We start from the raw sequence: 23,898 nt of genomic DNA on the forward strand, positions 1-23,898 counted from the left end.
GGACAGGCAGGTAGTACTGAAGAGATGGGGAGGTTGCAGAAAGATTTAGACAGTTTAGGAGAATGGTCCAGGAAATGGCTGATAAAATTCAATGTGAGCAAATGGGAGATCTTGCACTTTGGAAAAAAGAATACAGGCATGGACTATTTTCTAAATGGTGAGAAAATCCATAAATCCGAAGTACAAATGGACCTGGGAGTGCTAGTCCAGGATTCTCTAAAGGTTAACTTGCAGGTTGAGTCCATGAATGTAATGTTGTCATTTATCTCAAGAGGGTTGGAATAAAAAAGCAGGAATGTGCTTCTGAGACTTTATAAAGCTCTAGTTAGGCCCCATTTAGAATACTGTGTCCAAATTTGGGCCCCACATCTCAGGAAGGCCATACTGACACTGGAGCGTGTCTAGCGGAGCTTCACACGGATGATCCCTGGGATGGTAGGCCTAACATTTCATGATCGGCTGAGGATCCTGGGATTGTATTGATTAGAGTTTAGAAGGTTGAGGGGAGATCTAATAGAAACTTACAAGATAATGCATGGCTTAGAAAGGGTTGATGCTGGGAAGTTGTTCCCGTTAGGTGGGAAGACTAGAACCCGTGGGCACAGCCTTAAAATTAGAGGGGGTCAATTTAGAATGGAAATAAGGAGACATTTCTTCAGCCAGTGACTGGTGGGTCTGTGCAATTAATTTGCCACAGAGCACATGTCTTCAAGGCAGATATTGATAGATTCTTGATCTCACAAGGAATTAAGGGCTACAGGGCGAGTGCGGGTAAGTGGAGTTGAAATGCCCATCAGCCATGATTAAAGCAAATCTTAGCAGGACTTAGGGAATGTTGCTGAACAAAGAGACCTTGGAGTGCAGGTTCATAGCTCATTGAAAGTGGAGTCGCAGGTAGATAGGATAGAGTAGACGGTGTTTGGTATGCTTTCCTTTATCGGTCAGAGTATTGAGTACAGGAGTTGGGAGGTCATGTTGCAGCTGTACAGGACATTAGTTAGGCTACTGTTGGAATATTGCGTGCAATTCTGGCCTCCTTCCTATCAGAAAGATGTTGTGAAACATGAAAGCATGCATAAAAGGTTTACAAGGATGTTGTCAGTGTTGGAGGCTTTGAGCTATAGGGAGAAGTTGAATAGGCTAGGGCTGTTTTCCCTGGAGGGTTAGAGGCTGAGGGATGACCTTATAGAGGTTTATAAAATCATGAGAGGCATGGATAGAATAAATAGACAAAAGTCTTTTCACTGGGGTCGGGGAGTTCAGAACTAGAGAGGCATAGGTTTAGGGTGAGAGGAGAAAGATATAAAAGAGATCTAAGGGGCAACCTTTTCATCCAGAGGGTGGTACATATGTGGACTGAGCTGCAAGAGGAAGTGATGGAGGCTCGTACAATTGCAACATTGAAGAGGCATTTGGATGGGTATATGAATAGGAAGGGTTTGGAGGGATATGGGCCGGGTGCTGGCAGGTGGGACTAGATTGGGTTGGGATATCTGGTTGGCATGGACGGGTTGGACTGAATGGTCTGTTTCCATGCTGTACATCTCTATGATTTTATAAATGGAGGAGTGGACTCGATGCGCCGAATGGCCTTGCATCCACTCCTATGTTTTATGGTCTTACTGCTGAATTTCTTCATGATTGTTGTAAATTTGTTGTTTTGTAAATGATTATTGATGAAGCACGTAAATCTATAGAGCATTTCTCAACTTTCTTTTTGGTTTTAAAAGAAGAACCTGATCAATCTCTCCCATCGAATCACCACCAACCTAGCTGTTCAGAGGGCTGGAGCAGGTCACCTGTACACAGATCCTCTGATGTGCTGACTTTCTTGAGTTGATGAATATAAATATTACAAAATAGTTTTCAAAAAGAATTAGCATGGAATTGTATGGAATTTGATTGGTTTTATGTAAAGTATGTTGAGCATTTGGTGATAAGTTTTGTATGTTTTCTTTAAGGTTCTTGAAGAAACTGGGTTTGACATAAGAGATCGCATTTGTAAAGATGACTTCATTGAACAGAGAATCAATGATCAGTTAGCTCGACTGTATATCATCCCAGGTGTACCAAAGGATACTAAGTTTAACCCGAAAACAAGAAGAGAAATCCGGGTAGAAAATATTTGATTTTTGAGATCAGTCATGCTTAGTTGCATTTTTAAAGACAACCCAGAAATTTTGTCAGAGTATTTCAGTGCATGGAGTTGTCAGATTCCTTTTGCATTGAATAGTGTGTTGAAGAGAATGTGTCTGTATATCTTTTTTGATCTCCTGTAATCCAAGTTCTCTTAGAGTAATTGATTGAATCATGTTTTATTTTATTTAGGGGAGTTGACGGCATAGTGCACTGGATCAGTAATCCTGACCAGAGGCTAATGTTCTGGGGATGTGGGGTCAAATTTCACAATGGCAGTTGTGAAATTTGAATGATACAAGATCTTCAATAAGGAAAAAGTCCTAGCTTAATAGCACCATGTAACTACTAAATCACCATAATCAGTCATATAATTTGGTAATGTCCTTTTTAGGGAATTAAATCTGCAACCTTTAGCTACTCTGACTTATATCTGACTCTAGTTTCACAGCAAAATGATTGGTTGACTCTTAATTGCCCTGTGGATGATGAGGAATGGGCAATAAGTGCTGACCTTGCCAGCAAAGCCCACAATCTCTGAACAAATTAAAAAGCATGAGATGCATATTTTCACAAAACTAATGCAAGTCACTGGTATTTAACCCCAAATTGAGCTTTCTTTGCCACCCCTTGTCAATTACCAAAATGCCTGCCTTTAACTTCCCACTCTCTTCTTTCTCTTCTTATTCCCTAACTTCATCTCAAGATTTGATGTGTTCTGTATTCTATCTGGTTTTCCTTATCATCTTTCCTCAAGTTTCAGCTTGCTCATAGCCAAAACCTAAAATGTATCCATGTTCCATCTTCTCTGTCCTGTATCCATGTGCCAGTTTCAAAATTCTCATCTTTTAAAATTTTGCCATACCTTTACTCAGTCTTATTTTCCTATGTGTACTTTTCTATTCCTAAATCAGGAGTTCTCCTTATCCCAGAGTGTTTCTATTTCCCCATCGATGTTAACCTCTGTATCATGATGCTGTGCTCTGCAATTGTGCTCGGGTCCTCTACTTTTCAACGTCTCGCTGTTTTCAAAATCTTTCACAAAAATTCATCTTATTAAACCATGTATGCAGTTCTTATCCCAGCTTCTGCTTCTCCTGCTTTTCATTTTTCTAAGCACTGTACACTCAACCTGTTCCCCTTTTATTTTGTAAAATGCTGTAAGGTGCCATGCTTTAGATTTTAAATGATAAAGAACTGCAAGCTTTTAATCTTGCTATGTATTTGTTTTTTAGAATATTGAGTGGTTTTCCATTGAGAAGTTGCCATCCCATAGGAATGACATGACACCCAAGTCAAAACTGGGTTTAGCACCAAATAAGTTTTTCATGGCAATTCCATTTATAAGGTATGGTTGAACTTTTTTAAACTTTCAAAATCTAATTTAAAATTTTAAAAAAATTACCTTTGCATACTTTGAGATGGGTTCACCTTCATAGCATATTTTCATTATTTAAATTTCTGTTTTGTTCCTTAGAAAACGTAAGCCCATTACATTCTTCAAAACTGGTTCAAGATGGTTCATATAAAGCTTGCTTTGTTATTTGAGTTTGATAGATTTGTTTATATCTTTGTCCTGTAAGCATTTCACATTAAGTTAGTTCAGTATCATAAATAATCTCTTGTTGTTGTTGGTGTTATTGTTATCATAGGCCACTAAGAGACTGGATATCCAAAAACTATGCAGACTCTTCAGATAGTGATGGCCTTGTATCCAATAATGCAACTCCATCCAAAACTTCATTGGAAAAAATAAATGCAAGGTAAGTGTACCTCCAATCTCCTCACTACCTTGAAGCTCATAATCTTCTAACCCCACACAGCCTGCTTCTACCTCCTTCACAAAATCAACAAACAGGACTGCCTAGGTGTCTCCATTGTTGGTCTGCTCCTGCCCCGTGGAACTTACCTCTTCCTACCTCGATTAGTTTATTTTCTCCCCTTGTCCAGTCCATTCCCACTTACATTCATGATCCCTCTAATGCATCAGTTTCAGAATTTCCAGTCTGAGGGGTCCAGCTGCCGTCTCTTCACCATGGATACGCAATCCCTTTATATGTCCATCAGGATGCTCTCGAGCCTCTCCACATCTCCCTGAAAAAACAGGCCTGAAACGTCCTCCTCCATCACCACCCTCTTCTGCCTGGTTGAGCTTGTCCTCACTCTGAACAACTTGTCGTTTAACTCCTCTCGGTTTCTTCAGGGCAGAGGGATGGCTATGGGTATCCGCATGAGCCCCATTAATCCCTGTTTACTTGTGGGATACATGGAATATTCCTTGCTTCAGTCCTACTCCGGCCCCCGTCCACAACCCTTTCTCTGGTATATAGATGGTGCTGCTTCCCTCTTGACCGGAATTGGAAAAGTGTATCAATTTTGCTTTCAATTTCCACCCACCTCTCTACTTTGCCTGGTTCATCTTTGACTCCCCCATTCCCTTTTGCGACACCTCTGTTTCCATTTCTGGGGATTGGCTGGCCACCAATACCCACTACAAACTAATTTCTCCATCTCTGTCCCATCTGTTCTGCTGATGCCAGCTATGACAAGGGGACCTCTGAAATGTCCACTCTCTTCCTCAAGTGAGGATTTCCCAGCACCATGGGTGACAGGGCCCTCAGTTGGGTCTGACCTTCAGCCCTCACCTCCTCTCTTCCCTCCCGCAACAACGATAAAGTCTTCCTGGTGCACGCCTACCATCCCACCAGCATCTACATCCACAGGATCATTAGCCGCCACCTCCAGTAAGATACCACCACCAGACGCCTATCCCTCTCCCCTCCCTTGTCAGACTTCTGCAAGGACCGTTCCCTCCGGGACACCCTGGTCCACTCCACCTTTACTCTCAACAACTTCCATCACAACAACCCTTGCACCTTTCCCTGAATCAACAAAAGGTGTAATACCTGCCCATTTACTTCCTCCCTCCTCAGTCTCCAAGAGCCTAAACAGACCTCTGGGTGAAGCAGCGCTTTACCTGCACTTCACTCATTCTAGTCTACTGCATTCGCTGCTCACAATGTGGTCTCCTTTACTTTGGGGTAACGAAGCGTAATCTGGGTAACCACTTTGCAAAACACCTGTGTTCTATCTACAAAAAAGACACTGAGCTTCCAGGTGCCTGCCACTTTTAGATTAGATTCCCTACAGTGTGGAAACAGGCCCTTTGGCCCAACCAGTCCACACTAACCCTCCAAAGAGTAACTCCCCCAGACCCATTTCCCTTTGACTAATGCACCTAACACTATGGGCAATTTAGCATGGCCAATTCACCTGACCACCATATCTTTGGACTGTGGGAGGAAACTGGATCACCTGGAGGAAACCCACGCAGACACGGGGAGAATGTGCAAACTCCACACAGATAGTCACCCGAGGCTGGAATCGAATCTGGAGCTGTGAGGCAGCAGAGCTAGCCACTGCCGCACAATGCAGTGACCACCTCACCTCCAGAAACAATGTAATGCAAGTCATCCCTTAAAGGCCAGATCTGGTGTGAATTGTATTTTTTGTAAACTTCAGGGAGTAGTCAGAATTCCAACTATAATGTTCTTATTGATTTTGAATAGGTGACGATGACAATGTAAACCATCCCTGAATGGCAAGGGATGAGAATGTAAACCTCCCATATTCCACTAATAAGACAAAGACACAGGGCATTCAATTTCGTGCAGGTTGGCAGAGCAAATTAACTCCTTAATATCACTTTCCACTTTGTTCATCTCTGTCTCTGGCTTGCTGCAGTGCTCTAGCATGGAAGCTCAGAGAAAGCTCCAAGCAAGCTGGAAGAACAGCACCTCATTTTCCACTTGAGAACTGTTCAGTTTTCTGGACTCAATGTTGAGTTCCTAGAAATTCTGAAGAAGGGTAACTGGACCTGAAACATTCTGATTTGTTTCCACAGACGCAGCTGGACTTGCTGAGATTTTCCAGCAATTTCACTTTTAGTTTCTGATTTCCGGCATCCGTAGTTCTTTAATTTTTTTTATTTAAAAAGTGTATGACTGACCTCTAGAAAACTTATGGACTTATTTACTAGTATTCTGCCAGTTTCTTTTTGCTGAGGCAGTCGTGTAGAAATACTGTAATTCACCTGCTGAATTTGTTTACAGAGCATCAGAACTGAAAATACAGCAGTATGTTTTAAATTGGTAGTGCTATTTTTGAAAATGCATCGAGACTATGGTTTAACCACCATCTGCACCTCGGGTTTTGATTTATTGAATACTACCTGCTTGTTGATATAGTGCAATCCCTACCAGAACATGCATGATTTCTTTCTGTCACTTACTGTCTGTGTCTTTATTACCTCATTCTCATCCATTTAATATGGTCTTGTAGCATTTAATTCATCCATACTATTATGGATTCACTCCTTTTGTTTTGTTCTACACCTGGTATACAAATACCAGAATATATTACGGATTTTATGAACACTGTTGTTCTGTGTCCAAGATGACATACTGAAATAAAACCAAACTTTTCCTCTTACTCCCTGAAGTAGCAAAAGAGACTTCTTAGTTTTCAAAACTTAAAAAAATACACAAGTGGAATTGGTATCTCGCAATTTATATGTTCCAATGATGAAATGCATGAATGCTATACTATTGAGAAACGTTTATCACAACTTAATTTTGCTCATTTTACTTTTTGAGTAACTTGTTGATTAATCTCTGTACTGGTAATATTAAGCAAAAGACTAGCATTGTTAGGGACTACAAGATTGGTACAGGAGGGACATTTCCTATTGGGTGAAGTTTGCATCAGGAAAGGTTAAGCTGAAGATACTCATCTGAACTAAAATGGTATTGTGATGAGAGTAAACAGCGGGTTGGGTAATGAGTTAATCTGATGTGGAGGTGGCTTGATTCCCTTCCTGATTTAAAAATGTCCTTTCGCATCTCCCCTGTCAAGCCCCGAAAAAATTAAAATGCTTCAATAAGGTCGCCCCTCATTATTCTAAACTTCAGTGAGTACAGGCCAACCTACTCAACTTCTCACAAGACAGTCTGTTCATACCCAGGATCAGCCTAGTGAGCCTTCTATGGACTACCTCAGATGCTAGTATATCACTCTTATGTAAACGGTCCAAAACTATTCACTGTACAGTAAAACTTTTATTAACCAGCACCGATGGGACCAGGAGTATCTGAAAATTCCAGTTGATCAAGAGGTCCACGTAATCAGTGTAAAAGTTCACACTAAATAATCAAAACGAATTGCAGGGGGTATGAACATCACTGTTATACTTTATTTACTGCCTTAATGTTGGAATACTGAATGGACTCTCAAACTCTTAACATTCGCCTGTACCTGTGTTTTTATTTTGTTGCTGTTTACCTATTATTCACTTATCTATGCTATTTAACTGTGGTCTGCCTGTGTTGCTCGCAAGACAAAACATTTCACTGTGCCTTGGTACACATGACAATCAATTCAATTCAATTCAATCAAACCTGCCGCCAGAGAGCCTTCTCACTCGCACCACAACTGACTACTTCAACATCACAGATATCATGATAATACAGTAAGCTTAAAGTTTTTGAGATATATAATTTTTGTTAGTTCATTGAGAGTGCTGGTTCATAAGGTGCCGGTACAAACATAGTTTACTATATTTCAATTTATTTAGTTGACCACTTCCAATTGCAGGGAATTTAATTGATTGCAATAAAGCAATCATTCCAGACAAGTATCCACTTGCCAATACTGTAATGGGTAGATGCATGTGCAGTTGGCAGATTGGTCAGGTATGCTTTTCCCTCTTGCTGGTCCCTCACAATCTGCCACAGACCCAGACTGGCAGTTGTGTCCTTTCGGACCCAACCAGCTCGAGTCCGTCTTCATGATGAACATTGAAAGCCCCCACATAGAGTATATTTTCACCTTTACCACCCTCAGTGTTTCTTCCAAGTATTGCTCAACCACTGTGCTGCCATCTCTGCTGGGTCTGCCCTGCTGGTGGGACAGGACATATCCAAAAATGGTAGTGTTTTTGGATATTATCTGTCAGATATGATTTCCTAACTTTGACTATATCAGGTTAGTGCTTGACTAATGTGTGACACTGCTTACCCAATTTTGGCAGATGTAATTGAGGAGGGCTTTGCAGGGCTGAAAGAGCTGTTTCTGCTGTTGTCTATTCCACTGCCTACGTCAATGCTGTGTGGTCCGTCCAGTTTCATTTCCTTTTTCTTGAGACTTTGTAGCGACTGATACAACTGAGTGGCTTGCGAAGCCATTCCAGAAGGTAGTTCAGAGTCAACCACATAGCTATGGGTCTGTAATTGTAGGCCATACTAGGTGCAGGTGGCAGATTGCTTCCCTGAAGAATATTTGTGAATCAGGTGGGTTTTTCCAACAATCGTCAATGGTTTCATGGTCATCAGTAAATACTTAATTCCAGATATTTTTATCAAAATCAAATTCCACTATCTGTCAAGGCAGGGTTTCAAACCCAGGTCTCCAGAACATTAGCAGGGCTTCTGGATTAATAGTTTAGTGATAACACCGCAAGGTCATTGTCCCCTCTTTTGAAGGTAAGAGATTCCCATGATATGATTCAAAGAGTAGTGGTGAGGTTTTGCTGGTGTTCTAGCCAACATTTATCATTCAACCAATGTTACAAAAGCAAGTTATCTTGTCATTATCTTATACGTTGGTTTATGGGACCTTTGTGTGCAAATTGGCCAGTGCATTTCTGATCATGAAACCAATTTTTGTTTTGGACTAAAAATGGAAAAGAAGTTGCTTTAAATCAAGGCAACTGTAAGAAGGTGTTTGCAGTTTTTAAAACAAGTTGCTGGAGCACATCGAATTGTATCTATAACTTTGCCTTATTCCAGCAATAAGGGAGAACTCTAGACAGAATGGCATCACCTGTATGATCGTCAAGTGGCTTTTCAATTAGGACCAATTGTTGTTGGTTCAGGAGGGCTTAACAGGCCCAACAGCTTGATTGGTTCCTTGGATGCCTGCAGCCTTGGGTGCAGACAACACAGCAGAAATGTCTAACCTGCAAAAAGAAAGCATCCATCTCACATGCGTCTTCTTGCTGTGTGTCGTTCTCATTTGCTGTTGTATTTGTCTGTACTGTCTATTTGACCTATGTGGTAAAGTTAAAACAAATCCCTCGTAGCTGCTCTCCGATATTTTTCTAAATAAGCTGTTCTTTCTGCTAATCCCAGTTGAAAGAAAAAGAGGAGAACCCATTTTCAAAGGCTCTGAAAGAATAAATCCTCAACCAGTGAATGCAAAACTGAGTATTGAAGAATCCACAATCTCACATTATCAGCAAAAAGTCCAAAGAAATTGAAAGGACCCAAAGCAAACAACTCGTCAACATTGTAATCCAGACTGATGCCTGAACTGTTCTTTTCTGACTTTTTTTTCTTTTCCCATGCCCCCTCAATATTTTTGTCTCATCTATCTGTTCTCATGTGTATGAAAGTTTTAGAAAGTGGTAGATTTAGATTATGGAATTATAAGTTAGCAATTCATGTTTCTTTTTTTGTCATTTATTTAAAAACAGTTTGTTTACAGAAAGTAGTTATTTTCTTTTTAAAGATCAAAAACTTGATGTGCATACTATTTGAGCCTGAATTAGACACTGTGATAAACTGGAGCAATTTGTTGATTTAATCATTTTCACACTGTGATGATTCTGGGAATAGTGGGGCTTTATTTCCAGTCTGCTACCCCATTGAATTGTGATACCATATTACATTGTATTTTATTACTATATTTGCTGATGGCTTTGATTGATTGAATTATGCTATACCATTGACTGAGTATCCAATAATCAATTTGAACTGAAAGGAACATTTTGGCATAAACCACATTGTAGCTGTAGAGAAAAATAAGAACCTAAGTGCCTTACTACTTAAATGGCCAGAGGTATTTCACAGTGAATTCCACAAAAGCAGTTTCCTGCTTAGTGTCTCATCTGGAAAAATAACACATCTGATAATTTAACATTCATTAGCTCTGCAGTGGAATGTTAGTCATAATTATGTGCTGAGTTCTAGATTAGAATTGAAAACTTTGATTATTTTACATTGGTAAGTTTCAACACTTACACCAAAAACCACAAGTTCCTTGACACGTGTGGGTATTTATGTTTCATAGATCACGAACACGGCAGAATTCACAGTTACTGGAGGGGTTCACAGGAGAAACATGGGGATGCTCCAATAAACACAGGCCACAGCAGAAGCCTTTCAGTCAAAATAATCAGTGTGACACTTCTGAGACCATGAAGTGCAAGGTAATGTTAATTGAAGAAAAATATTTGGATTGCCTATACATTAAGAATTAAATTTTAAAAATCAGTTTATTATCCTAAATTGCTGTTGCTTTAGAGACTCAATAGAGTGATGACTAACATCTTTCCTGTACTGCATTTATTCATGGCTTTGTTTCTCTGAATATGAGGTGGTTGTTTTAGGCATCTGTTTTGGACTGGGTTAGGGTTCATGTTTTTATTTGTGCACATTATTCATATAACTTTAATGTAATGCAGGCACAGAATAATTGTTTTGTCATTTTGACTACGTTGATTAATGCATGAAATTTTACTTTATATGATCAGCTGAAGCTTGATGTCCTTATCCACAAAATTCCCCTCTTAGTTCCTTCAACTCCCTGCCTTAGATTTGAGCCTCACTCAAAAGACAAGCCTGGTCTTACGTCTTCCTACATTCTGCCACTTTCCTGCTTGCCTTCTTGTAAAGTACATTAAAGTTTTTTTAAAAAACCTCTTTTCAATAGGATTTATACTGTTATAGGAAAGGCACATAACTTCAAAATACTGGATTGTTAAAGATAATTAAACAACTTTATGCAATAATTTCAAGCAGTAGAATTTCAAGACATAAGTTGTGTGATACAAATTTTAAAAAGTGTTAGCTGAAATGAAGAATATACCAAATCTAAATAATAGGAAATTATGGATTCAAGTTTGTATTTGAGCAGTACCACTTTCCGTAAAAATATTGGCACAGCACTATCTGTTGTATCCCTGGAAGGACATTAACTCCTCTACCAGGGACATCCTTACAGAGACAGTCTTGGAGTAAACTACATATTGTTTTAATTTTTTTAACTTTGTTTTCATTTTCTTTCTCTCTGCATCTTCAAGAAATAGTTATCTCAAATCCTTGTAACTGGTTGGCTACAAATTTACGAATAGTGACTGACAGTTTATGAAACCTTGTGCGTCACAATAATTGCTCCTGTGCCACCCAGAACCATGTGATCTGGGAGAGACGAAAAACTGCTTTTTAAAAAATAGCAGGCCATTTAGAGAATTTCCTCAGATTCCTTTGGGTAATTAAAACTAGCTGTGATTTCCTGTGATCCTGAAAATTCTCTTGCACTGCCTAGCTTTTGTATATTGCAATTTCCTCCCCACTCTGAAATGGTTTTGTTTACATTTGGTGCAATTCGTTGAATTGGCATTCACTGAATAAGCCAACAGCCACAATTCCCTGGGTTAATAACCTAGATCTGGCCTTAAGCAGCCTAAAATTCCAATTGCTTATCCTCCCAAACCTATCTACTGGGAACTGTAAAATTTTACTTTGCCTATTGTTTTTGGTTGATAACACTCCTGCCTCAGAAACAGTAAGTTGTGGCTTAGATCTTTCTTCTAGGTCTTGAGTGCAGCAATCTAGGCTGCAACTCCATAGTGCAGCATTCAGTCAGTACTATCTGACATATTGCTTTTTGGATGAAATATTAAAATGCTTCACCTGCCCTCAGATAGATGTAAAAATTCCTTGGTGTTATTTTGAAGAGCAGAGGAGTTATCTCTGACTTGGCCAGGTCTTCCTTTGATCAACAAGTATCTGGTCATTATAAGTTGCTGCTTGTGGAATGTGTACTGTGCATAAATAGACTGTCATTTTTCCTACAACAGAACAGCATTGGCAGTAAAGGAGTCTTGCATTCTGTTGGCTGTGGAAATTGCTATTTAATCACAGGTCCTTTTTTTGGATGGGAGGAGGAATACTTTGACCATATTATCTTCCACGAACTCTAAAGAAACCATCCCAGAGTGCAGTGAGACGTTGGAAAATTGAGATGATGGACTTGCGTTACAGGTGTCATCTCGCCATACACTTTTAGCTGGATATTGTCTGACAAAACTGTCATATCTATTTGAGGTTCATAATTCTACTTAAAATGGTGTGCTCATTTTAATTTATTTTTAATCAGCCTGTATGGGCATTTTATGACATACCTCTGGGGCAGGTGATACTTGAATTCAGGCACAGAGACAAGGACACTACACTGTGCCACAAGACCCTGGTATGTTACACTTTAATAATGTCATTAACATCGAACAGTCAAGTATTTTCAAAAGTGATGACTATAGCGTACTCATTTCTCATTTCTCAAAGTAAGTGGTGCAGATATCGTTTTGTATGAAATTTGCTCTGCTGGTAGGCAAAATATTTTTAAATGAAGGAAGCAAGTGATCTCAGGTTTATTTACATTGTACATATGAACTTTTGTTACATTTTTAGCCCCATAATGTCAGGGGTAATGGCAGAAAACAGTATCAAGATACTCCAAACCAGAAGAAGAAGCCTAATGGAGTAAATAGTCAGCAAGTTAAGCAATTTCAGATATTGGTGAGTATTTGCTGTATTTTCTGTCAAAATTCTGAATTGCACTAGTGTAACTGTAAGGTATTTGTAATAAGGAACAAGATAGGTTCATAATTCCAACATTAGCATAGTGTCTTATTATTAAGGAAAAAGCTCTCTTCAAAGTCAGCTACATGGGGAAAGTTAACATTCATCTTTGAAACATTTCAAGTCTACACCTCACTTTATTAAAATGGTTCGATGTTTCGATACTTATAATTTAGGAATGTGGAGAGAGAACATCGGAATAGCAGTGTGCTATTTAACCTTTTGAGTTGTCCTATCATTCAATTAGATTGTGGATGTTCTGTATCTCTACGCAATTTTTTTTGTGCCTAGACGCTATGTATGTGTTTTATTTGCATTTTCAAAAACGTTTAAAATTTTTCTTGGAAAGATATGGTTTTCATTTTTTAAATGTAGGCCAACATCAGAATTTAAGGTATTTATGGTATTTTATCCAAAATACCATAATTACTGCTTATTAGTGTCATTTGGCATCAGGAAGGTGCAGATTTGATCTGTGGCATGTGGAATTTGTTTATTAGAGTGAAGTAGTACCAGAGGCATTAAAGCTGCTCTGTGCTTTCTCTGGATTAGACAAAAGAAAAACAATTGCCTTTTCATGCCAGGTGGTGTAAATTTCTTTGTACTGTAAGTGTGACTATGAATACAGGATTTAGAGGTGCTGATGTTGGACTGGGGTGTACAAAGTTAAAAATCACACATGAGGAGGTTATAGTCCAACAGGTTTATTTGGGAGCACTAGCTTTCAGAGCGCTGCTCCTTCATCAGGTGGTTGTGGAGTATAAGATCGTAGGACACAGAATTTAAGCAAACGCTTATAGTGTGATCTAACTGAAAATATATTTTGAAAAAGACCTGGATTGTTTGTTAAGTCTCTCATCTTTCAGAATGACCATGTTGGTTTCAGTTCTTTTATATGTAAATCCCAGAACTTTTTTAAAAGTCATATTCTCAAGTGAACTTTTACAATAGGTGCCATGTTGGCCCAGATAATTACATTTACATTACATTACAGTGTGGAAACAGGCCCTTCGGCCCAACAAGTCCACACCGACCCGCTGAAGCGCAACCCACCCATACCCCTACATTTACCCCTTACCTAACACTACAGGCAATTTAGCATGGCCAATTCACCTGACCTGCACATCTTTGGACTGTGGGAGGAAACCGGAGCACCCGGAGGAAACCCACGCAGACACTGGGAGAACGTGCAAACTCCACACAGTCAGTCGCCTGAGGCGGGAATTGAACCCAGGTCTCTGGCGCTGTGAGGCAGCAGTGCTAACCACTGTGCCACCGTGCCGCCCACAAATGTATTGAAGGTGTGAGCTTCCCTATGTGAGGCTGTCTGTGCCCCAATGTTCAAACTGATTCTAATCTAAAAAAGGAATTTACAGAATCTTACATGAATTCATGCAGTTTTTGAGAAAAACAAAATGTAATTCTGCGAGTACAAATTCACCCCAAAACCTTATGCGGGTTTGTGCACGTTTGGGGTAGGGGGTGGAGTGGAGTGGATGGTGTATGAGTGTCTGTGAGAGGGAGAGTGTGAAGGGATATTGGTCTGTGGGAGTGTATGTGTGAGCATATGAAAGAGGGTGTGTGTGTGTGTGTGTGTGTGTGGTGCGGTGGAGTCACCTGTAGTGTGACGTCGGTACTGAACTTGGCTATCAGTCTCTGCTCGGCCACTTTGCGTTGTTGCCTGACCCGAAGTCTGCCTTAGAGGATGGTCACCCAAAGGTCCGAGGTCGAATGTCCCAGACAGCTGAAGTGTTCTCCGACTGGGAGGGAGCATTCCTGTCTACTGATTATTGTGTGATGTCCATTCATCCATTGCTGTAGCTTCTGCTTGGTCTCCCCAATGTACCATACCTCAGGGCATCCTTGTCTGCAGCGTATGAGATGGACAACATTGGCTGAGTCACAAGTACCTGCCACATACATGGTGGGAGGTGTCCCCATGTGTAATGGTGATATCCGTGTCAACACTCTGACAAGTCTTGCAGCGTCTGCCGTGACAAGGTTGTATGGTGTTGTTTGCTGGGCAGTTTGCTGCGAACAATGACCCTTCAAGACTGACTTCAGGACAGGTGACAACGCAAAGTGGCTAAGCAAAAGCTGATAGCCAAGTTTGGTTCCATGATGTTCTCAACCAGGACCTTGGGTTCACATGACACTACAGGTGAACGCACATGTACTTGCGCGCGTATACACGCACGCACCCTCTCTCATACGCTCACACATACACTTCCACACGCACCCTCTCTCAGACTTGTACCCCTTTACACTCCTACACATACACACTCTCGCTCAGACACTTATAATCCCCCATGCGCACACACCCACATATAAGTTTGTGGGGTGAATTTGTACTTCAGAATTACATTTTGTTTTGCTCAAAAACTGCATGATTCCATGTAAGATTCTGTAAATCCCTTTTTTAGATTAGAATCAGTCTGAACATTGGGGCACAGACAACCTTACACAGTGCACCTCACACCTTCAATGCATTATCTAGGCCAACATGGCACCTATTGTTAAAGTTCATTTGAAAATGTAACTTTAAGAAAGTTCTGGGGTTGACATATGAAAGAACTGAAACCAACATGCCCATTCTAAAAGACCAGGGATTTAACAAACAATCCAGGTCTTTTTCAATATATAATTTCAATATATAATTTCAGTTACATCACACTGTAAACGTCTGTTATAAATTCTGTGTCCTACAATTGTATACTCCACAACCACCTGATGAAGGAGCAGCGCCCTGAAAGCTACTGCTTCCAAATAAACCTGTTGGCCTATTACCTGTTGTTGTGTGATTTTTAACTATGAATACAGGATTAGCCTTCATTTTGGTGTCATAGCATGGTATTGTCTGATTCTCACTGTCTCCACACATTGACATTTATTCTTTAGTTGAGATGCTAAAAGAATTCTGCAAACTTGGAAAGTTTGCCCCCATTTGCATTATTGCATTTAGGAGAGGAAGAGTAAAATGTCAGAATCTTTTGTTTAAGTTTGTAGTGGATCTTTTGATCTGTATTGCTGATTCCTTCAAATAAGGGCAAGTTGCAATGCTCAAGATCAAATTTATCCATTAGGCATAATCCCTTAAGTCTTATTGGATTCCTATGTTCCCATCTGTTTCATTTTAAAATGTTTAGATATATTTATTCATACTTTAATATAAACTGTGCTTGGGTTATATGTTTTTGCAGAAGTTAACCACTCATTATTGATAAACTTCCCAGTTTTCTTGCAAACATAAAATCGTGTTTTAAAAAGTAGTCTGAAATTAAAGCACCCAGTGCAGTTACCAATATATGGTACTTTTAACAACAGTTTATGGAGGTGAAGGTAAACACCAACTTGTGGACACTTGCATTAATGCCGAGATTGACTCCTCTATCACTCCTCCTGCTGTGTGATAACAGTCCTCCTCTCCCTCTGTTGTGACATACATTTTAGTAGTATGTCCATAATGTCTCAACAGCCAATTGTCAGTAAATTCAAAATTTTTTTGTTTTAAATCTTTTAGAAACCTGATAAAAAACTTCAGCCAAGACGATTACAAGACAATTTTGAAACAGGTAAGACCACTTTGTAAAACTTTTTCAAAATTAGAATTGTCTAACTTTTTAATTTCTGTTATGCAGAATTTGATGCTAATGAGAATTCATTTTGAAAAAAATTTTTTATTTCTAATTATACAAATATATCTTTATTTCTCCCCCCCGCCCTCACTTAGATGCAGTCTGTGAACTGTGCAGTTCGAATCAGCTCCTGGAATATACTGGGGCATGCATATCGGGTTCTGAGCCCTCGGATTCCTGCAGCAGACACTCCAATTTTAATTTCTCATCCAGAGCCTTTCTCAGCTTCAAGTTTGATCGTGATGCAATTATGAAATGCTTTGACCTATGACGGCATGTTGAGTTTTGATGTAAAGGGATCACAAGCTTAGATGGAGCAAGTTGCAAGATCAATGAAAAACTGACCTTTTGACCCTTGAGTATTACAAACTCCTAAGGATTTTAAAAAGTACAGTATGGAGTTTTTAAAAGTGGGCAGAAATAAATAAGATGAGGTCATGTTTAACACAGTTTAGCATTTGTATACAAGCAACCTTTTCAGTATTTGAAATTGGCCATTGGTTTCATTTTAGTAGATTAGTGCAATACTGGAAAGGAAAAATTTTAAATTTTCTTTTGTAAATAATCTTTTCCTTTCTAGATTCCATCCCCATAAGTTAGCCGTGGATATGATACTTTAAGCAGATGAAGGTTATTGAGCTTTTTTGAGTGGATGTTAGGAAAGATAGGACAGAATGGATTATTGCAGTATTAGGTTTTGTTTTATGCAGTTTAATCAATTCCATTTACAATGATATTCATGCTGTAGTCATTCATGTAATTATACTGTAGATATTTGCTTGTTTCTATTGGATATTTAGAATGCTCTTCGGTGTTGCTATAGTTACAGAATGTTAAGCTATTTCTGGCAATTTCAGACCTGGTCATATTGGGTTTTTTTTCTTCACTTCAATTTATATGCTTTAAAGTTTCAAGGAAATTCTTCATTGTATTCTTGGATCAGATCTATGTTAATGGTGAAAATGGGAAGCTGTTGAGTCTGTGTGAGAATATTACCTTCAACCTTTCACTTACAGTCCATTAATAATCAATTGTGTAGAATTCCTTGAACTCTAAGTTCCAATACATTACTGACTTAAAAATATTGAGTGACTTACTAGCAAAAAATTAAAATCCACTGAATTCCTTGACTGCTTAATGTTTTATTAAAAAGAAGCATGTGACTAGACGAAGCACTTGATGTGTGAGCTTACAAATCTCGACCCTGAACTCAGGAGATCTGAAGTAATGGTAATTTTGTTATTTTTAAATTTAATCCACTTTAATCATTATTGATCATTGTCCCATTGCAGAAATTTATCCAAAGTAGTTTTGGAAATAGGCTTGGTGAAGTGAAGGCTATTATTCAAAGAGTAATTTCAGATCCCTTTTCAGTTTCCTTGCTTATTTAGTGGACATGCGACCTTAACTACAATCCTATTGCAGAGAAAAGAAACATCAAAAGTCATGACCTGTTTACTTGTAGCCAGTTACAAACCCAAAATCTCTCAAATTGATTGATTATAAATTTATATTTTGAGAAATTTAACAAATTCCTGAATTGAATTTTTCAGTTTTGTACTTCTGCTCAACTTCTCTATGGAAAAATACAGTGCATGCAGTTAGTGCAGAAACAGCATCCAACTAAATTATGATGGTAAACTGTTTAATGAAAGTAACAATCCTTTGTTAGGCTTTATAACCTTATAAAAACAATATTGTTACAATATTGTTACAATAGAAGATACATTTGTTTGTCAGGTTTTCATCTTTCCCATGCATTGGAAGAGTTTGAATGAAGCACGTGATAAAATTTTGTATGAGGTTGTTTTGAGCTCTTGTGAAAATAAAAATCAATTTGCATTAGAATAGAATTTTTGGGTGGGGGGTTATTTCAAAACTGAGTGCAAGCCCTACATTCTGATGGTAAATTTTCATCTTTGGCTGCAATCTGGGCATTAATTATGCCAATTTTTTTTTTTTTTGGCAAGTTATTTTGCTCAAATTCACTTCCATTTTGGTAAATATCAAATTTCCCTCGAACCAGTGGAATCCCAACAACATTTTGGGAAGCATTTTTAAGAACAATTTCCATACATATTCAAGAGTGGTAAATAGAACAGAACAGTTTAATTATAAGGCTTAAAATGGCTTTATTCATAAAAATAATTTAATCTGTTGACCAGTTATGAGTAATTTGATCTTAAATGTATACAGAAATTATTTATAATAGAGTACAGCAGTCATTCATAGTATGTGAAGGGGAATTTTTCCAAACCTTTTGTAAGATATTTATTAGTGTCCTTTCACCCAAAAGAACAAGCTTACATTTTTAGAGCTAATGTCACAACTCAATATTCCCAGAGTTGTTGCAAATGTGAAAAGATTTAGTCAAACTATCCAGAGTCCCCACTTAATCAGTTAAGATAAACTTAGTTTACGAAAAAACACTTGCGAGGTTTCTGTATTTAACAACAAAATGACAGTCTATTATGAATATATTGTATTTAACCAATGGCAATTAGGAAATTTGATTTGCTAACTTATAACTGTAAGCTTAAACTCTATCCCTTAAATTCCCTTCTTCACAAACAGGCACAAAAACATACAAAATATGGATGTTAAGGATGGATAAAGACAAAAGAACACCGTTTGATAGCATTAGTCTGGACCACCGCCTGCAACAAGTTGCTTTCTTTCTTTTCCTTTCAGTTCCTTTTTAGTTTTTTGCTGCTGACATAACATTTTTTGTACAGTATATTCTTTTACATTAACTGGTTAAGAATTCATCTTTTTACTTTCTTTAAAGATTTTTTTCCCTCTTTCAACAGGGCATTTGTAGAGAAAAGTGAGTGGAAGACAGCCAGTTGTTGCTCCACATGAGGGAGACACACAAATCAGTGTTTCTCTTTGCAGGCTAGATAGCTCTCTGCTGCATTAACTCCACACCAGCCATGGTCATTTGATTAAGAGCAAATCAGAATATTGTTGTCGAGCAATTTTCCTTCAGTTCAGACCCATTGGCTTTGTGGTGTGTCTCTTTTGCTCTCTATGGTCCAAGGGAAAGCAGTGTTGTATATAACCTAGTGTGCTCCAGTTAACATTATTTTTAAAACTGCAGCCATCTCTTTGCACAGTTTCCTTGATTTAAAGCAGTAACTTCCTTTAGTTTTGTCTACTGTCCAAGAATAAAAGGAATAAAGTGATTGTAGTTTTATATTTCCTTAATGGCATTCAGACAAGTGCAATTAGTAGAAGTGTCCAATGTGATTGATTGAATTTGAGCATGTGATAAATTTAGTGACCAACATTTTGTTTTTAAAGTAGCACAAACGATTGAAACTCAATTTGAGCTTAAAATGCAATCTTTCATGGAGTTTTCACTAATATTGATTGAACTGTGCTGAAAAATACTCCAGCTCCCCCTTTTTTAAAATAATAATGTCATTGGAAAAAATGTGGAAGTGTTAATTTTTTTTCCAGTGTGGGTGGGTGAAGCTGGTGTGCTAGTGATTTTGTTTTAATTTCAGAAGCTTAAGGACAATTTATCTAAAATGTCCAGAAATAGATCAAAAGCACTGAATTATAAAAATAGAATTCTGTCTGTTAAATAATGTCTTATTAAAGCATCAACTATTCAAAACATAAAGTAAATCTGTTTTAAGTCCTGTTTTCAGTGCGTGTCTGAAATGAGCTGCCAGAGGAAGTGGTGGAGGCTGCTACAATTACAACATTTACAAGGCATCTGGATGGGTAAATGAATAGGAAGGGTTTAGTGGGATATGGGCCAAGTGCTGGCAAATGGGACTGGATTAAGTTAGGATATCTGTCGGCATGGATGAGTTGGACCGATAGGTCTGTTTCCATGCTGTACGTCTCTATGACCCTATGACTCTAAGTTAAAAGAAATGACTTAATTCCATAGCCTTCTCCAATTTCTTCCAAATGACTTCACTTTGGATAATGTCCAAACAAATTATATATGATCTCAGCACAATATATGTGATATGTATCACAATACATGTGATATATGTCAGCGCAATGTATGTGATATAACAAAATTTGTGTTAGATATGTCAAAATTATTGTGCAATAACATTTTTATAATAGCAGCTTCTAGTGATTGTTGTTCACTGATATATTTATTGGCTCATTATTGCTTCAACACAGGCTTCATGTTAGTTGGTAAAATTAATCTTAGTGTATTTCTATTTAAAAATCTCCAATGGTGCTGTTTAGCATTGTTAGAAAATGGAAAACTGAAATAGTGTAAAGTAATTGTATATTGGGAAAATCAATTCATTTCATACAGTCAGTTAAACTGGAAAATTTCAGAAGTCTATCTTCTATTTATATGCAAGCACCATTAGTACCATTTTGTGACCAACAGCACAGTTACTCATAATGACAATTAAAGTGCAGCCTTGTTGAAATACAAAGAAAACCATTGTTCCCCCGCACTCCCAATCTACATTACAAGGGGCAAGTGATCTGATCGCATGATTGGATCTTTGTTAGTATTTTGTGCAAACTAGGAAGCACTTCTACTAATTGCACTTCCTACTGTCTGCTTCTCCAGAGTGATTACTCCCAGATCTACCTTGCCCCCTCTACTTTTGACCCTTCTACTTTCTTTGATTTGGCTTGCTACTTGTCTGATATCCAGATCCGGATTATCAGACATTTTCCTCCAACAAAATATTGGAAAGACTGAAGTCAATGCCTTTGGTCCCTATCGAAAAGTCTCTAGCCACAGTCATAGGATGAACCTAAAACTAAATGTTTTCAACCTTTTGTCATCCTACAACCTCTGTGTGAGCTTGTGACATTAACCTCTCCATCACCCAGATTGCCTACTTCCATCAATATGATAGTGCACCTCTGTGATGTGCTTCAACTGGCCTATTGCATGCATTCGTGACTCCTGATGAAGGATTCTTGCCCGAAACATGAATTCTCCTGCTCCTCGGATGCAGCCTGACCTGCTGTGCTTCTCCAGCACCACACTCTCGACTCTGATCTCCAGCATCTGCAGTCCTCACTTTCTCCTGTTGCATACATCATCCTTATTCATTCTTTTATTGCCTATAGACTCCACGGTTCCAATGCTTACCTCTGTTCCCGACCTTGCACTTTCATTAAATTTGAACTCATCGATGTCTCAACTTGCACCAATACCATTCACCAATCAACTCGCTGCTTGCTGTCCTGCAATGACTCCAATTACATGTTTCATTTGTAAAATTCACATTTTTATTTTTAACCCCTCCTGACCGCTAACCTATTCGCCTTCCAACTCTGGCTGTTTGTGCATCTCCAATTTTCTCACAATTGCTGACTATGCCTCAAGTTCCTAGAGGCCTAAGCTCTGCAATTGTGTCCCAAAACTTTCCATACCTCTTTTTCCCTTATGTGACTTATTTTCACATGCTGTTTGATAAATCTCCTGTGAAGCACTTTGCAATGCTTTCACTACGTTAACAGTGCTATTTAAATATATAGAAATAGAGGAAGAGGAAAGCTATTTTCCCCTAATTATATTCTCTGACAGCACCTTATCTTGGATATCAGAATAGATCTATCATGGATGATACGAAAAGTAAAGAAATACTTCCACAGAAACATACCTTTGATTTCTGTTCTAAATGAAGTGTCCCTTCATTTGAGTCTGTGAATACAGTTTCAGGCTACGTTCCCTCTAATTCTTTTTTTCTTCTGGGTGGACCTCTGAGTGACTCCCAAAACTGATAGTTAATGCTGGGGATGGGATTAGCCCACCAATCTCTGTGCGCAGACCCATGAGCACAGCTTAAATGGGCATTTAGTCTTAGGTTTGCATTAAATTAACATATCTGGTGTTCACTAGTTGGAGAGAATTTTGATCATTATTTAACATAGTTAAAAATCATACAACACCAGGTTATAGTCCAACAGGTTTATTTGGAAGTACAAGCTTTTGGGGTACTTTCTGGTAGCAACCTGATGAAAGAGCAGCGCTCCAAAAGCTTGTACTTCCATTAAACCTGTTGGACTATAACCTGGTGCTGTGTGATTTTTAACTTTGTCTACCCCAGTCCAACACCAGCACTTCCACATCATTGTTTAACATGTGATAATAATGAGATCTTGATAGTAAGTATAGGAACAAAATACATTCTCTATATGATAAACTTAGAATAATGTAATATCTATTCATGTTGTGGTTGTATTTTTTAAACAGACTTGAGAAAGTTTCAAAATTGAATCAAGGCGATTAATGGAAATTAAGTTGAGTCTTTATAACTTATGAAACAATTTTAGTAAGTTATAATGATACAAATGGTTGCATAAAGTGTAACGTCAATGCAGACTGGTACTGAAACTTCAATGAAACTTACCCATGATTTTATACTTAAAGTCAAAGTGATAATTGCAAGATAATTTTGAACTTGAAGACCCTGTGCAAAGGGGCTCCAATTTAGAATAATTTGTAGATTATAATTTTCTCTTTTTGCTGTTTGGCTTGTTATATTTTAATGCTTTATTTCCAAAATTTTGTTTCAAATTAATTTGTGCTTAGATTAACATTCATTTTAAAAGAACTATATCTTTTAAATGTTTTTTTTTAAATCTAATGTTTTAATTTAACAATTTGAGGTATTTTCTCACCTACCTTGAAGACTAGTGAAAGACAAAATGGCTTCTGGATCTTCTTGTTTTAGGCAATAAATACGTAAACTGAATTTTTTTCTGTTGTGATGCAATCTAGTAAGCATCTGTTTTTGTAATTTGCATAAGTCCATTTTGAAGAACTGAACCAATTACAAATTATTTTGTGCTATATATTATAGCTGGGATTTATCAATGTAACATCTAAAGCTTTCTGCTTCCTAGAAGAACAAATAATTCTATTATGTTTTTCAGTTGTGTTTATGAAAGATTAGTGATATGGACTTCTAGTTTTAAAACTATCCTTACTGTCTTTTGGAGTGCAATCAGAATGCAAACATCACTGGATAATTGGTTATTGTAAATGTGTGGTGAAGTTTGCGTAGTTTCATTAGAATGTCTGTCTTAATTCTAGCAAAGAACTATAATTCAGAGAGAAAATGTTTTTCTTTCTTTTTGATTTTGATATATTTTAATTCAAAGATTTCTCATGTTCTCCAAACATAGGGAGTTCTTAGTCCAAATGACACAGCACACAATACTTATGAACTTGAAAATTATTTTTTAATAGTGTTTCATGTGATGGTAGTATTGCTGGCAAGGCCAACATTTATTACCCACCATGAGTTGATTTTGAGAATGTGGTGAGAGTTGCTGGTTTGAACCACCGCAGTCCATCTGGTGTAGGGACTTCCCACAGTCAGTTCCAGGATTCTGATCCAGCAACAAGAATTAGCAATATAGTTCTAAGGTAAGATGGTGCATGGCTTGGAGGGGAGTTTGCAGGTGTGGTGTTTCTG

At 38.1% G+C, this 23,898-nt stretch overlaps 1 protein-coding gene across 2 annotated transcripts in view; it reads left to right on the forward strand.

Annotated features, from left to right (window-relative positions):
• Positions 1-20,099, forward strand: part of dcp2 (decapping mRNA 2) — a 35,300-nt gene extending 15,201 nt beyond the window's left edge. For both annotated transcript variants that reach the window (XM_043710730.1, XM_043710737.1), the window contains exons 5-11: positions 1,962-2,114; positions 3,372-3,484; positions 3,789-3,899; positions 10,264-10,402; positions 12,666-12,773; positions 16,357-16,408; positions 16,567-20,099. In XM_043710730.1, the coding sequence (XP_043566665.1) occupies positions 1,962-2,114; positions 3,372-3,484; positions 3,789-3,899; positions 10,264-10,402; positions 12,666-12,773; positions 16,357-16,408; positions 16,567-16,742 (852 nt within the window). In that variant the 3' untranslated portion in view covers positions 16,743-20,099. The remainder of the gene's footprint in view (positions 1-1,961; positions 2,115-3,371; positions 3,485-3,788; positions 3,900-10,263; positions 10,403-12,665; positions 12,774-16,356; positions 16,409-16,566) is intronic.
• The last annotated feature ends 3,799 nt before the right edge of the window (positions 20,100-23,898 follow it).

Source organism: Chiloscyllium plagiosum, chromosome 2 (genome assembly GCF_004010195.1).
Source record: "Chiloscyllium plagiosum isolate BGI_BamShark_2017 chromosome 2, ASM401019v2, whole genome shotgun sequence".
Taxonomy (NCBI): domain Eukaryota; kingdom Metazoa; phylum Chordata; class Chondrichthyes; order Orectolobiformes; family Hemiscylliidae; genus Chiloscyllium; species Chiloscyllium plagiosum.